General features: G+C 40.2%; 2 protein-coding genes across 2 annotated transcripts; both read left to right on the top strand.

Annotated features, from left to right (window-relative positions):
- The first annotated feature begins 4,174 nt into the window (after window positions 1–4,174).
- LOC111858241 (G1/S-specific cyclin-D2-like) lies at window positions 4,175–7,812 on the top strand. The gene is made up of 4 exons (XM_023839832.2): window positions 4,175–4,608; window positions 5,932–6,147; window positions 6,971–7,291; window positions 7,549–7,812. The coding sequence occupies exons 1-4, from the start codon at window positions 4,417–4,419 to the stop codon at window positions 7,708–7,710; spliced, it is 891 nt and encodes a 296-aa protein (XP_023695600.2). The 5' UTR covers window positions 4,175–4,416; the 3' UTR covers window positions 7,711–7,812.
- Window positions 7,813–8,527: 715 nt separating this feature from the next.
- LOC111858250 (nucleobindin-1-like) lies at window positions 8,528–16,330 on the top strand. The gene is made up of 13 exons (XM_023839848.2): window positions 8,528–8,649; window positions 9,665–9,794; window positions 10,139–10,246; window positions 10,479–10,611; window positions 11,057–11,160; window positions 11,544–11,729; window positions 12,441–12,531; window positions 12,891–12,949; window positions 13,050–13,142; window positions 14,044–14,133; window positions 14,295–14,468; window positions 14,553–14,667; window positions 14,760–16,330. The coding sequence occupies exons 2-13, from the start codon at window positions 9,666–9,668 to the stop codon at window positions 14,852–14,854; spliced, it is 1,377 nt and encodes a 458-aa protein (XP_023695616.1). The 5' UTR covers window positions 8,528–8,649; window position 9,665; the 3' UTR covers window positions 14,855–16,330.
- The last annotated feature ends 24 nt before the right edge of the window (window positions 16,331–16,354 follow it).

Below are 16,354 nucleotides of genomic sequence, written 5' to 3' on the forward strand. Positions count from 1 at the left end.
GTGACTGTCACTGGAAAGACTGGTGTGAAAGCATAACCTTAGTTGGAATCCACCTCCTCAAGAAAAGAAACACTACATCATATTGAAATGCAACTAAAGTGTATGATCCACTATGTTCTCATCACCAGGCATGTCTTGACAGTGGCTTGACAGCAACTAGCAACCTCATGTTACAAAAATTCTCTTTAAATTGTCCAATCATCAGATTTCTGTCATGTTCACTATCTTTGATGTGCCATAATTATTGCCCAACAGGAAAACTGAAGTACAAGATACCCTGTACACGTATCATACTGTTCTTTCTATACTGTGGGAAATCTCTTAAAACATTGTTATATTTGTTATTTCCTATAGAAATCAGATCAAAATTGGTTTAAAACACCACAGTGAAATGATGGTGCATTAAGCACCAGTCTTCCTCACAATAAGGTTACAGTGCAATTCTGCCAAAGTCAATTAGGGATATTACAGTTTTGACTGGGTATATATTTAGTAGGTAACATTTTAATGGCTTTGTAATAAGTTCTATCAGCCAACTGTTCCTACTGAAGGCGAATACAATATGTATAGGAAGCAAGTAAGCTCCAGATAGGGCGTCGATTATTGTAATACACCTTGTCAGATTTACATTATGCAGGGTGCTTCTGTATAGCCAGCCAGTATTTCACGTGCCTCCTGACAGTGCAGCCTGCCCTTTGCCCCACTTCTCTGTCTCCTCAAGTGTCTGTTCAAATAATGTCTCATGTTTAAATTTCTGTTTGACAAAAGGAACACCAGCAACCCGTCCATCCGGACAAATGACCCGTGAAATCGGAGGGACAGGCCTGCCTCTCATTCTGTCCAGGGTCCTCCTCCTTGTCTTCTCCTCTTTTAGTGCATGTCTGTGTGCAGATGGGAGGTATGAATTTAACACACTACTTAAACAGCTTGCAATATGTTACTCTGCTTTATCTTCTTGTATAAAGCTAATAATTTACTGTTATATATCTGTCTCTGCAATGCTCTTCATAAGAAGTATATTTGGCATTCCCTATCTGAACATAGTAATGGGTATAAAGTGTTAGTTATCAGTTTTTATTTTACAAAAGCAGTCCCATTTTTAATAGAGTACCAGGCTGGGACTGGAGACAGTGACAAAACCCCTGACACACTGAATCTTATACCATCTCTGGCTCTCTCTGTGTCTGATCTCAGCTGTCCTGTTTCACGGAGCTGTTAAAGGATTTCGTCATTCATATGCATTTATCAACAGGTACATGGCTTTTTGAACTTGGAGGCCCTGGTGGTGGATCCATTGAGGGCTCTTCATTCGTAATTCTTCCTTTTTGCTCAAATATCGGCCCAAATCCACATAGGTTTACCTTTTGTGCCAAATTTTTTATTCAACCTCTCCTCGCAATTTATTGACAATTCCAATGTCTCATTCAGCATCTGAAAGTAGCAAGATGTCAAAACAGAATTCAGGTTTCTTTAAAGGGTAGTTAACCCCCACTAGCAAATGAAATTGTGAAATTGTTCAACCTCTTTTTGCGGTAGAGTCACATTGTTTGGTGAACTGAGTGACAGCGAAATGAATGAAACTGAGGTGGACCCAACGGAAAATGGGAAACATTTTATGAAATGACACAAAAGTGTAACATAAATTTAGGTCCATTGCAAGGTTAACGCACAATATAAGCCACTGAGTGACTCCAATTCACCAAACTGGCATCCCATCCAGGGTGTTCAGGATCCCAACAGCTGTGTACTGGCTAAATGCCTGGAAGATACAGTAGATACAGGAAATTCATCGCTTCAACACAAAGCGTTCATTTTTTAGCTTTGATCAAATTAATGCTTGCATCATTTTGATACCCAAATGGGAGAATAGTATGAGCAAAAAATGTTAATAGAGGCCTATAATATTCCTTCTTGGTTGTAAACATCATGAGAGGTTATGACACTGCATAGGATTTGTTTTATTTTATTGAAAACTTAAAATCGTCATGACAAAAATGAGAAACAATCTACATACAGCCTTGTAGGGCAAATGGGCTTATTATAGAACCAAAACAGAAGCAAAATAACCACAAGGGGGTAGAAAGGAACAACCAGGAGGGACCAGGGTACACCAAAATATGGGGAGCACAGTAGGGATCAACACTGCAACAACCACTAAAGCACACTAATATCTACAATGACCAGACTAGGGAACAAGGCACAAGCAGGTTCATATATATATACAAATTCAAAGGAGCAGATGAGGGACAGGTGTGGGTCATTAGGCCAAACACTAGGAATAATGAATAACTAGAATCAGTTGAAGGTGATAAGGGACCAAACAAGATGACCAGCAAATGGGACACAACAGGACCAGATCATGACAAAAATCTGAAGATCTTTCATGTTATTAAGGGTTCTTTTAGTGTTTGTCATGCTTGGGTTTTTAGAGCCATTTGTCAAATAGGTTTTAGATTTTAGATTGATCACGCAGTCAGAATTAAATAATGTGTTGATCTGCCTGTTGAGTACCTGCAATCATATGTATATACTGTATGCCCTTTCAATGCCTTTTGAAAGCATTGAAATTCAGCTTGTACTTTCTTGCAAATGGTATTTTTGTTGGAAATTAATAATCTGTACTTCACAAGTTTAAATTAAATGATTAAATCTATAAAAATATGGGTCATTGTCATAAATTGGAGAATTTTTTGAAAAACATGTTACAATGAAATACAGTTTGTTTTTTGTGTGCAGAACAATTGACATTACCTTAACTTTTTGGGTATATTAATATTATATTATTTATTTCTCTGATTTGATCATTTTAAACCATTTTGCTAAATATGTAGCCAAACATAAAAGAAAACAAAACTAGATTAAATGTTTTAAAATCTTTCAACTTTGTTGCATGGAATAAATGATTAGTATGTTGTATGATAAAATGTTTAGCCAATTTTTGATACAGTATTGTTTGTTTTTGCTGTCCTCCATAATTCTTGCACCGGGTTTTGATGAATTACTTTTGTTTATTACAGAAATAAATGGCAATATAACAAAACTGGTTAACTTCCCTAGACGGAACAGTGACAGTTTAAACAATGAAGTGGTATAATTTGAGTCTGTCTTCAAACTCATTTTAAAATTCAGAAAATTGATATGTTATAATAATGAGATTGTGTGAATGACCCAAATAATCCCCTTTGTGCTAGTTGTATATTAATTTAGAGATTTATGATTGAAAGTTTGTTAGGTGTGATTAATCGCAATTAATCACAGAAAACTGTGCGATTAGTTCAAATTTTAACCAATTCATTGCCCTAATAAAAATGCATCTAATAAATCATACATATGCTATTATATGCATAGAAAAATTACGATCATTGTAGTAACATCTATGTGAAATCTTTTACTGCTGCCAAAGGAGAGAGTTCCTGATGAGCCTGACCCTCCCGTGACCGACAAGGACCCCCAGAGGACTGCCGCTGTGTCTGCGCATACAATGGAGCATAAGGCCAGGAGCCGGTGTCTCACGGCTCTGTATGGGGGGAGACAGCATGGCTCATTGACCTGCCTGGCATCACCGTTGCTTTCACATGCTCTGCCCTGCCCTCTTGATTGTGAGCACTCAACCCTGAACGGATAAACAGATTGCAGCTGAGGGGGAACAGGCAGCCCACCACAGATTGCTTTGACAATGAGATTCCTCAGAGGGACACAGAGCACATGCATCATTTTCAGCTAGAGAATGTGTCTATAGAACGGGCAGCTTTTTGTACAGTAACATATGTCTGAGGATCAGATTGTGCCACAGGTGCCTGTATATTCTGCACTCCTAGTGGTTTTGAACTGTAAGACTGTACATTAGAGTAAGGTGTTAAAATGGTACAGTATAGAATGATAGATTATATAGATAAGAACATTCTCACTCACTTCTCCTAAAGCTCGTGCTGCCATAAAGCACCCTGGCTGCATTGTTATTCATTCCCATTGTCACTGTTTGGAGATGACCTTTTTGTCATCCTACCCTTTCTTTTTTTTTTTGGTTAGGGTGACAATCTGTTTTCCCTGCCTCATCTCCTGAACATTCCCTCCCCCTTGCTGTCTTCCAGTCCACCTGCTGATGCTTTTGTTGAACAGTTTTGTTTTGTTTTTATTCCTAATAACAATTCCCTCCTTCTTTCTTGTCCACAAAACACAGTACCTCTACAGGCCCCTCCCACTTTACAGTTTATAGGGGGTATATATTGAAGAGGCAAGAGATGGAGGCTTAAATTCAGGAGAGGCACACAGTGACACACAGACAGAGGGAAACAGGTAGGAGACGGAGATACAGACAGGCACACAGAGGCAGACAGAAGGGCAGCCACACTACATCAGAACCTACTACTGCCACCTCTGCTGAAGGGCTCTGTCCTCTTTTTGCTTGGCTCCTCGATGTCTGCGTCACGGTGGGGAGAAGGTGCCTGTATGGGACTCCCTGAGCCTCGCTGCAGAGGCTCATGGGACCTCACTGTCATCGAAGGGCTGCTAAAGTCAGAGAACAAGCATCTGCCCTCGCCACTTTACGTGTCTCTCATTGAAGAAGATTCGCACACCAGGGAGGCCCTGGCCAACTGGACACTGCAGGTACTGTACGTGTGTATGGGTTTGATAAGCTCTACAGGTGCTCTGTTTCATGTTGACTGTGCACCACTGCCATTAATCTAAGTATCTTGAGTACATCTGACTACATGTTTTTTGGTATAATTATCACTCCTGAACTATCTTGAAGGGGTAGCACAGTGGTGAGGTGGTCAGCACTGTTGCCTCACACCTCTGGGACCAGGACTAATGGTGCGTTCGATTATTTCTCTCCAAGTCGGAACTCGGATGAAAACGTCACGATACGTCACGAAAAACATCACTTCCCGTCGGAAACACGCCCCTTTTATGACGTTGAAGTCGGATAAGATTTTGTTGCCCGAGTTGCCCTTGTGACGTAATTTCAACATGGCGACTTGGTTTGTTTGTAGTTTATTTACTGTTCGAAAGAAGAATATCGCTATGAATGTACTAAAATATTTTATAAAGCTTTTAATGTGGTTTGACTAGTTCGTGTTTCTTGTTTGTCTCTCGGAAAAATCTAAATTTCTCCATTTTCTTCATTTGAAAAACTCCAAATCTGCTAAAATATAAAGCAACAACACACAGCAACGTGTTCATGGAGGCAGCCATGTTTGTTCCGAGATGTGGGTAGCTCGAACGGGAGATTGTCGGACGTGATGTCACTCAACTCGGAATTTCCGAGTTCCGAGAGAAAAACGAACGCACCATAAAGTCTCCTCCATGGCTCTGTATGTGGAGTCTGCATGTTCTCCTCATGTCGTCATGGGTTTTTCTCCACATTCTCTGCTTTCCCCCCACAGCCCAAAAACACGCCGAGGTTAATTGGAGTTGACAAATTGCCCGTGGGTGTGTGTGTTTGTGAGTGAATGGTGCGTGAGTGTGCCCTGCGACGGGGTGGTGCCCCATCCTGGGTTGTTCCCTGCCTTGCGCCTGTAGTCTCCATGTTAGGCTCCAGACCCCCCGCAATGCTAAATAAGTTTAATGGTTACAAAAACGGATGGATCGATGGATGGAAAGAATTTGAATGTATACTTTCTGTCTCCAAGAACCAGCTAATTCCATCTCAGCTGTTTAACAAAGTCTTTAACGTTATATTTTCAAACATGTCTTTATATGTTTTTGCTGCCGTTATGCTGACTGAAGTGAATAACTGATCAGGTATAACAATATCCTGGAGCTTTTGGCAGGAATATTGATCTGTCTGCATTCCAGATAAGCTCCGGTGAAAACGGCAGAGGGCGCTTTCTGATGAGTTTGTATTTTCATTACTATGTAGAATAAAATGTGTCCATATTTGTGCGTAACTAGCCACTCTCTGTTTGTATTTCTCCCCCCGCGCTCCAGGTGTGCAGTGAGCACGGCTCTGTGGACGCAGTGTTTCCTCTGGCCATCTCGCTGTTAGACCGCTATTTGTCCCAGTCCTTCTCCCTGCCCATCTCGCCGCTCTGCCTCACTGCAGCCTGCATTCTGCTGGCTTCCAAACTGGCAGATGAAAAGGCTGTGGGCGCCGACGCCCTGTGCACAGCTGCCCGCTTCGCTTTTCTCCCACAGCACCTGCGGGTGAGTCACCTCTGAGCCCCTCTGCCATTGCAATGTACCTGCTTTTTACAAGCAAACTGACTCTGCGTAACACTTAATATACTCCAGGCTACACCTCCAGCTATTTTGTGAAAGAAGTGGATTAGAAAAAGTGAGATAATTGTGTAGTTTCAGTGATTTTTTTTTTTATAACTTCAGAGTCCCATAACTCCTACAGCCCTTTGAATAACAACACAGTTTTTAGAAGCAGGTAATGAGTACTTTCTTCCCAATTAAATTAAAACATTTCCTCCCCCCACCACTTGTCAACTTAAAACACCTTTGGGGTGCTTTTAACTCATGAAGGGGACCATGCAATGGGTCATTGTTTTACATACAATTAGTACACACACATACACACACACATGTGTATGGTATGTAATGAAGAATGGACTGGATATGCATAAGTGACAGCAGTAAAATGCAGTTCCTGAAATTTGACCTTGAATAAATTAACTTGAACTTATGCAAAAGTTAAATTTGACCACAACATGAAAAAAATACATTTCATAGCTTCCCATCGATCTATGTAGTAGCTTTCATAGTAAAAAAAATAAATAAAATACAGCTCATTAGAAAGCACACAATTATATATTTTTGCTACCTGGGACATAGAAAAGGCCCTGAAGCTTGCTAATGTATATGATGCAATTCAGATTCCAAATTTCATCAAATTCAAAAATGGTGACAAAGAAAAGTTTCTGGAAATTGTTGAATTAATTGATTCATTGAATTGAATGGACTTGATGCTGATTTTACCCTGCCGATTCCTTCTTACATTTCTTTCTCAACTACCGTCTTGTAGGACATGGAGATTATCGTCCTAGCATCTCTCCATTGGGATATTACTGCCGTGACCCCCCAAGACTTCCTTCCACACTTCTTGTCTGCATTGAGGGACAGGGCTGGGACCCTCGGCGGAGACACCGAAAGCTTGCGCTCATTTCTACGCGCTCGGAGCAGCACCCTGGCCGCCTTGTGTGTCTGCCAGTACCAGTTTTTGGGAACACGCCCCTCCGTGATTGCAGCGGCGGCTTTGAACTGCGCCCTTAGGGAGCTGGGGCTCCAGCGAGTTCAGCTTGACAGGATGACCAGCACACTAGCAGGACTTTGTAAGACAGATGCGGTGAGTAGGCTACTTTAAATTGCGAAACTAGAGAAAGGGAGTGTTCGAGAAATTATATAGACATTTTATACATTTAATCATATTCCGTTATGAAAATGTAAAATGTCGTTTTGCATACATATAAAAATACAAATATTACCGACAAAATCATGTTATTGATCTCAGTTTCAATTGGAGTAGAGTGCTCTTCACGCACGTGAACACTTAAAACTTTAACCATGTACGATAATACCCGTGTCTTGTTTTCGTGATCCCAGGCAGCGGTGCAGCACTTTTCTGAGATGATAGAAATTAACATGCTCCGGAGGAGTCAGAGGATGGGACTGAAGGAGAGGGATCTGAATGTTAATGTCAGTGATGAAGAAACACAGGAATGCAGAGCCAGCACACCAACGGACTTAAGGGACATCGATTTTTAGGCAATTGTGAAATGTGCTGCGTAATTTTACCACTCAATCGGATGAGTTGTTTAGACAATTTACTAATAGGCCCACAATTTTTCATCTTGCGGTCCATTTTGTCATGTCAGTAGACGATTTAAATTTTCATTTTTGCTGCTTTTTTTGTGTTTTACATTTGTTGTGATTTGATTGGATTAATATCGTAACTATTATGTATTTTAACTTGATGTTTTATTTATTTCAATTATTTATTCGTATATTTATTGTTTGTTATTCATTCGTCTATTTGTTTATTGTCTGATTATTTATTTATTTATTTATTTATTGCGATATTTATTTATTAATTTGTTGAAAATATTTATATCAGCACTGTAATTCCATGTCAAAAATGTGGTTCATTATCTTTATTCTGTGATTCTGTGACGTTTTATTTTTAAAATATTTATATGGATATATTTTTTAAAAATATAAAATAAACAGTTTTAAAACGTTTTGGCATAACGCACCTTATTTACTAGAATTTTCTAGTCAATGGGAACTCTTAATTGCTCTACGGTATTTCACAATCATGAAAATCGCCTGTGTAATATTTGACAAAATTAAAACACAACATTAAGCTACCAGAAAACAGAAACACTAACACTGTTTTTTTCTGTAACGTGAATTTTGAAAGTGACTGACTACCGCATAGTACTACATAAGTACTGCGCATTAATATTCACAGGCAGTCCCCAAGCATACTCACATAATCCATACTGATAATTGGCGGACGTCCTTCACCCGTTTAAAGGCGGCACTAAAAAAAACTACAATTACCACGTCGCTGGTTGATGCCGTCATTTTTCCCATGGATCCGGGCGTGCTGGAAACGTACAGATAACGGCGATTGACGTTGACAGAAAAGGAGACGTGTAGGCAAGACGACAGTTGGTGGGTGACAGGGACGAGCGGATGCATGTAAGTGGAGTGTTACTGGGGTCAGGACGGCTAGCAATACTGATGAGTAGGCTGATAAACAAGAGACTAAGTAATGGCTACGCGGGGAGCTGACGGAGGCAGATACAAGTAATTAAATATACGGGAGTTTTAGATTATCAAAGTACTTTGCTTCTGGCAGATGGTTAATTGGGACCCCGCGTTATCCAGGATAGCACCCCAACCTCTGTTTGTGTTATCGTTTTGTTTGTCAGCCATTCAGCTGTTTACGTCACATTTTAGTGTACCTTGTTCATAGCCTAGTTTTTTAGTATCTGCCTTTTTTCACTTTGCTTTTTCAGGAACATTTCTGTGTCCCTTGTGTGAAGTCAGTAATGTGCTTCGATTTGTCCTACTTCTTTGCCTTGCTGTGCTGTAATATTTTGCTCGCCTTAGCTGCATTGATTCGTCCCCTGGTTTTCTTTGCTCAGTGTTTCGATATTAAGTTACGAACAGACTGCATCCTCTTATGTTTCATATTCTGAATTTGTGTTAATGTACTCATGTCGTTTATACTTAGACGAGAAAGGTGTGACAAATATGAGTCATCAAGAGTTTGATCTTTATGACTTGGGGTGAAAGTACCACATACGTCCATTAAATCAGTAATTTGTTGGGTTGAACTTAAGTCAAAATTGTCATTTCTATGAGATCAGTTATGTGTTCAGTTGCATATAATAATAATAATAATAATAATAATAATAATAATAATAATTAGATTAATTACATGTCCAGATTGACTATTTAATCAATAAATGCAATTAATTACTATGAATAACATAGTGTAATTTTATCTAAAAAACTGAACATTGTATGATGATAAGTACTTTTCAATGTTTTCCACAGTCATCCTAAGTTCAACTGACCCAACTCCAAACATTACATGTCCAGATGGTTCTTGACGCTTCTCTGAAGGAATCCATGACCTAAAATGGCAGCACCGTGTGGTTGTTTCCTGAGCCCAGATGACACTAATACCCTCACTCTTTGTAATCAGAATGGCTGTGACTCCCTACTGGCTGCTGCTCCTGTCCATGTCAGTGGGAACGTGGTCAGTGCCCATTGACCACAACAAAATGCCCCCAGGAACTGAGCCCCCTCAAGAAGACAAGCAAGATGACAATAAGGTACTTCATGTCATTAACAGACAGCACTCGTTACAGCAGATGAGGTCTTTCTCAATATATGTACTTGATCGTACTTGCGTTCCTGTGTACCCGTTTTACGTCATCTTCCATTGCTGAAGACCAGTCGCAAAACTAAGAGCAAAAGTACAGAGAAGGGTAAGCAAGACTAGTCCCATGATTCATTGTGCCCCAAGTTTGTTCTTGGGAGACAAGTTAGCAAGACCGGTCTTGACAAGACCACTAGTACAATCTTGGCGTTCTTGGTATTGAGCAACACCCAGGGTTCTAATTCATCCCATACTGTCATTCTCCCACTGTTTATCTAATTTCAATGCTTTTCTTAGGACACAGGCCTGTACTATGATAGATACCTTAGAGAAGTGATTGAAGTATTGGAGACAGACCCACATTTCAGGGAAAAGCTACAGACTGCTAACACAGAGGACATCAAAGTGAGTCTTGAACTTGCACATTATTATTTATTCTAGTTTTGATTCTAGTTTTGTCTTTCTTGTTTGATTGCTTGTTCTCTTGTTTTCCTTGCTTGCTTGTTTCCATGGTTGTTTACTTTCCTGCTTTCGTTTTAGCTTGCTTTGTTTGCTTGTTTATTTTTGCATCTACACATGTCATGAACATAACTTTCTGTGGCCAATGGTAACCCAAACTCTCTGTGTGGCTTTCTAGAGCGGACGCTTAAGTAAGGAGCTGGACTTGGTGGGGCACCATGTACGGACACGTCTGGATGAACTGAAGAGACAGGAAGTGTCAAGGCTGAGGATGCTGCTTAAGGCCAAGCTGGACAACACAAATGCACATGGTGAGAGGATGAGGCATATGTGTACTGTATGTGTGAGTGTGGGTCTGTCTGTCTGTATTGGTCCATCCATCCATTCAGGCCATGCACGCGGCAGCACGATTGAAAGCTAGTAATCAGTGGATGTTTCTCAATACCAAGAAAGCAAAAATCGTGCTTGTGGCCTTGGCAAGACTGATGTTGCTAACTTGCCTCCCAAGAACGAACTTGGGGTGCAATGAATCATATGATTGGTCTCATTTGATGAGGATGCTAGTGATGTTCCCTTGATATTTGGGGTATGTCAAGAGCAACATTTGGGGATTTTTACTCTCCTCTGTACTTCTGTTCTTACGTATTGTAACTGGTCTTCGGCAATGATGTAAAACAGGTAGACATGAACACAAGTACGGTCAAGTATGCATATTGAGAAACACCCACTAAGTGTGACTCTGCTCTTTGACTGCAGATATACAGGTAGACCATGCTGCTCTGCTGAAGCAATTCGAACATCTGGATCCCCAAAACCAGCACACCTTTGAGGCCAAGGACTTGGAGCTTCTAATCTCCACGGTATAAGGTCCTGGGGGGAAATTTGGGGGAAAACAAAAACTGAAGATATGGTGCAGACACAATACACACAGTGCAGAGAGTATTAAGCAAGAACAAGTAAATTGGAATACATTTGTAAGTTAATAGTAACATAATCAGTGTATGGGGCTATCTGTTCTGACATATTACGGCTGGGAATTAGGGCTGACAGCTTCGGGGGCGAGAAGACTGAAAAAGAAAAAGAAGAATGAGAAAGGAGGGAATATTAGAGAAATGATGCTGGACAGCCAGAATCAAAAGATGCCTTGCAGGTTGAGATGTAAAGGTGTCAGTATAGTGTTAAACAACTGGATGTTGTTGCATGTATATACACAGCTGCTCATTCAGTCCTCACTGCTTGGCAGGCGACCAAGGATCTGGAGAGCTACGACAAGGAGCGGCATGAGGAGTTCAAGCGCTACGAGATGCTGAAGGAGCACGAGCGGCGGGAGTACCTGAAGGGGCTCGACCAGGAGAAGCGGGAGGAGGAGGAGAAGAGGCTGGAGGAGCTGAAGGAGAAGCACAGGCAGCATCCCAAAGTCAACGCGCCGGTGAGAAGGGAAGGGATAGCCTGGATGGATGGATGGATGGATGGATGGAGGAGGTTGATTGGAGGAGTCAAAGGTGACTGAATGTGTGAACATTCATGTTTTTATTTTTTGAGCTACATTTTCTCCATTTAGAAATAAAGGGGAGAAAAATAAGTGAAAATAGGCAGGAGGAGAGGGTGCATAAGAAGGATTCTTACCACAGCACTGTTGAATTCTTGAATCTTATTGGTCGGACAGGGTGTTCATTTTTCTTTAACTGCCAGCCAGGCGAATCAGAATAGTACATCGACACACTTTTATTATGCTTTTTAATTCCAACTAACATTAATTAAATTCAGGCGTAGAACACAATTAACTAAATCAACAGAAACTAAACAGAAATATTCAATCATTGGCAGAAGAAAGTAGTTCCATTAAGAAATGTGCTTTTAGCTCGTAAACATGCAAATAATGTCTTTAGGCACAAACGTATAAGCCAAATATGTAGTGACCGCAGTGTGAATGGGTTAATGCATTATATGTTTTTAAATGTACTCTACTGCATGTCAGGCAGTTCTTGGCTTCCACAGCCATGCATTTAAAAATGTATAATGCCCGACTTGTCATGCATTAACCCATACTTATGGGCCAGGGTTGAGAGTAAGCTTTTTAAAAGCCATTGGAGTGGTTCTGCACCTCACTGACTCGGCTCCCGGTTCCTCTCTGTCTCAGGGCAGTGCAAAACAGTTCCGGGAAGTGTGGGAGGAAACGGATGGCCTCGACCCTCAGGAGTTCAACCCCAAAACATTCTTCAAACTGCATGGTCAGTTAATCTCTTAAATGTATTGCCATTAATTATCAATTTTTGGTTCTACTTTGTTTTCTATACAAAGATATCAAGTATATATATAGGCTGGGTCTGATACTGCTGCCTTTTTTTTCTTCATTTTATGGTCAACAGCTGGTATGAGATTTCTGATTTGTAATAGAAAAAATACCTTAAGTCTTGACTTTGTTCTTGCTTCTATGATGCTGGCAAAACTGATCCTTCTTTAGCCACATTGTCTCCCCCTAGTGGCATTTTAAAATAATGCAGTTATTTCAAATGGTACACATTATGGCAGTAGTGTGCCTTTTCTATCAGTAATACAGGATATAAAACAATACTCTTTCCCCACTAAGATACTAATGAGGATGGGGTTCTGGACGAACAGGAACTTGAAGCTCTGTTTACCAGAGAGGTACTGCATTCATCTCTGTCGTACCGTGTACATGTGTATATATATATATGTTCGGAAGTGGTCCGCAGTGCAGGCTATATACACTGTGCTTCACTTTCAGCTGGAGAAGATGTATGACCCACGGAACGAGGAGGATGACATGATGGAGATGGAGGAAGAGAGGCTGAGAATGAGGGAGCACGTCATGAAGAATGTCAGTCACTCTGCTGCCCTTCCTTTAACTATGATCCGTAAACTTCTGTGCTGAGACTGTTACAAATGCATCAGTTGCACTTTGTTTCTCTTTGCCCTATTTTTTATTATATATACATGTAAGTATAATGATATTTGACAGTAAACCTCCAACATATATGCCCTTTGGTTCTGATGTAGGTATTGCAGAGATGTACTGATTGTCACAGTCATACTTTCTATCTAGAATATCACACTTTCCTTTTTTGATTGTTTACTACCAAAACCTCCAGCAGGATTGCACAGCGACTAGAATAAGGCCTTGTTCTATGAAATGTGTCACTATTAATTAATTGTTTATCAGGACAGCTTTCTCAATGACATCCAGAGATATTTAAAGGGCCAGGCACTAGGGGTAGGGGAATCCTCCCCCCCCCCCCCCTTGGTAAATTCATTGGTGATAAATAAGGGACACTCAGAACCTCAAAATGGCACAAAACAAGCATTTAGGCTATATCACGATACTCAAATTGATGACAATATGAATGTTCATAATCATAATCTGATATTTTGCCAATATATCATCCAACCCTTCAGTGTATTGTAAGAGAACTCGTTGTACACAGGCAGATTTTAAATAGGGAAAATACTGTCCTTTTATCAGTACTTTTTGCCTTGTAAACTTGTATTTAGTTCTAGCCAGTCCATAACAATCAAAGATTATTGTCTGCAGCGCTACCAGCACCTTAACCCACTGCACACATTCTCCATGTCCTGGTGGCTAAATTTTCCCAACCACAAAAACTCAGGCATACTCTGCCAGTTAATGAACGATAATAATTTGACATTATACTTAATATTAATTTTTTTTATTATCTCTATTATTATTTTATTATTAAAATAATTCTTCATTATTTCTGTAGGTGGACACCAATCATGACAGACTGATCACCCTGGAAGAGTTAATTAAATTCACAGAAAAGAAAGAGTTTAATAACTCTCAGGAATGGGAGGTGAGAACAGAAGGAAGTCCACAGAAGCTTCTGTGGGGGCAGGGGTTGGGGGTTCCAGAGCACATACATTTTTGTGTTTTGTGAATTAAGTTTGCCAAAATATATTGAGTATTGGTACTTCCTTAGTCACATGTGGATTTACGTGTCAATTCCTGTTGAAGACCCTTGATGACAGGAAACCAGTGTACTCTGAGGCGGAGCTCCAGCAGTTTGAGGTGGAGCTCCGGGATAAGGAGATCGAGCTGGGTAGGCGGGCGGCTTCGCTACAGCACGAGGAGGAGTTGCTCAGAGAAAGGGGCAAGGCCCTAGAGGCACAGAAGAAAGAGTATCAGCAGGTGAGAAGGGTGATATGAGTATTATTAGCAGTGTGCTAAGAAGCACAGTCCTTTTATATTAGTGTTTCTGTACATTTTGGTCAGGCATTATTGGAGCTATCTCAGAAGCAAAAGGACCCTCAGGCAGTAGTGGGGCAGCCACCTACTGGTCCCAAAGAAGAGCTGGAGTTTCATGAAGAGGTGAAGAATGCAGAAGAAGGTGAGGGGATGGTGGAAGATGGTAGAAGATTAGATATGTGTAGACATGACTTTGTGCTGTTTAAATATCTTTCTTACCTTCTGGGTTTTCAGATGCAAAGGTGCCTGTTTCTCAGGAGGAAGGCAGGGAGGCTCAGAACAGCCTCCCAGCAGATCATGTGCAGAGTCAGTCCACCCAGAGCCCCTAACGTCACCACAGTGCCACACCTGCTTGGGTGGTGTGCTGCCAATTTGTCCATCCATCCATCCAGGCCATACTTGTTGATCTTAACATTTCATTTTAACATTGTAATTAGTGTTCTGTTTGTTACCAACAGTATGGCAACTCAAACAATTTTTTTTGGAGATAAGTATTTTGGAGGTAAATATTTTAATGTTGCCATTTGTAGATAATCTAAGTACATCTCTTAAACTTTTTAAAATCACTTCAAGATAGATAAACAGATTTTAATTTAAATCTAAACAGATATTTTGATTACGATAAATAAAATTAAATCATTCCAGGTCTGTTTATGGCCATAGTATAATAAAGATATCTTAAATCCATTTTTAAGCTTAATGTATGTGGAAGCAATTATCTAAAGGACTCTTTGAATTTACATAAACATTGTGTGCCTGAATTACATTATTACTATTAAATTTTTTTTGGCTTCTTTCTCTGAAAGTTTTGCCGTAGCTGTATTTTCCAGATGTATTGCAAAGGCAGTGTTCATTTTAATTGGTGGTACTCCACTTGCATAAAAAAAGCCTGCCATATTGATTTCTTTCAGCATCAGGCCATTGTATTGTCATACATGTGCGTTTGCATCCCAGGTTCCCATACTACTATTTTCTGTTTCCTCTTTCCACCTTAAACAATACTAAAGTGTTTGTACCATCCTGCCATTTTAGATATGGGGGGAACTTGCAAACTGTTTGGGATATGAACCTACAACCCTCATGCCCCCAACGATGCATCGTCTGTGTTGCGTCTGTGGTTTACTTTTCACTTTATAATTTCTATTCACAGTTCGTATCAGAGTAGCTTACTGTTGCTGCCTCTTCCACTGTGTCATTTTGTTTATGGGTCTGTTTGTTAATGGTGTGTATCTCTGTTATTGTGTTACCTAAATGAACGCTTATATGTGTGAGAAAGCAGGTCGGCTTTTGGAACAGATGCACTGGCACATACTTTGAAGTCATGTCAGCAATGTGCTGTGTTGCTTATATTGTGTATAATTATAGATTGGCTTCTGTTTCATGGTCGGTCTTACCTTTTATCTTATATCATGAGTGCTTTCTGCCCCAAATGACAGTTCAATCAGTACTTTTTTATTTTTCTCCATCAGGCTGCTGCCTTGCAAACCACTGAGATTTTTCTGTATACTCTATGAACGCACAATTCATACCTTTTAATGAAGAATTTCTCCCTCTAATGTCACCAGGGTAAATTTCTCTGTTCCCCATATGACTTTAAGGGAAACATATGTGGTCTACAAATTATTTTCTGTACTTGATACCTGTGTGCAGTCCTGTTTTTTTATTTTTATGCAGAATTTAAATCTTGTCATTTTATGCCATATCAGTGTTGGGGGTGAGGATTAAGGGCAAGAAATGAAAATCAGCGCTCTATTGTGTACTGTACTAAAAAAGACGATCAAATAAAATGACTGAATTTTGGTGCACTTCCCCTTTAAGGTCTTAGTCAC

This window comes from Paramormyrops kingsleyae, chromosome 5 (assembly GCF_048594095.1).
Source record: "Paramormyrops kingsleyae isolate MSU_618 chromosome 5, PKINGS_0.4, whole genome shotgun sequence".
NCBI lineage: Eukaryota > Metazoa > Chordata > Actinopteri > Osteoglossiformes > Mormyridae > Paramormyrops > Paramormyrops kingsleyae.

Bases quoted from the DNA above. Each gene is read 5' to 3' on its own strand.
- LOC111858241 (XM_023839832.2), top strand. From the start codon at position 4,417: ATGTCTGCGTCACGGTGGGGAGAAGGTGCCTGTATGGGACTCCCTGAG. The intron at 6,148-6,970 runs GTGAGTCACCTC...ACCGTCTTGTAG, and splicing joins TTCTCCCACAGCACCTGCGG to GACATGGAGATTATCGTCCT. The intron at 7,292-7,548 runs GTGAGTAGGCTA...TCGTGATCCCAG, and splicing joins GACTTTGTAAGACAGATGCG to GCAGCGGTGCAGCACTTTTC.
- LOC111858250 (XM_023839848.2), top strand. From the start codon at position 9,666: ATGGCTGTGACTCCCTACTGGCTGCTGCTCCTGTCCATGTCAGTGGGA. The intron at 12,950-13,049 runs GTACTGCATTCA...CTTCACTTTCAG, and splicing joins AAGCTCTGTTTACCAGAGAG to CTGGAGAAGATGTATGACCC. The intron at 14,469-14,552 runs GTGAGAAGGGTG...CATTTTGGTCAG, and splicing joins AGAAGAAAGAGTATCAGCAG to GCATTATTGGAGCTATCTCA.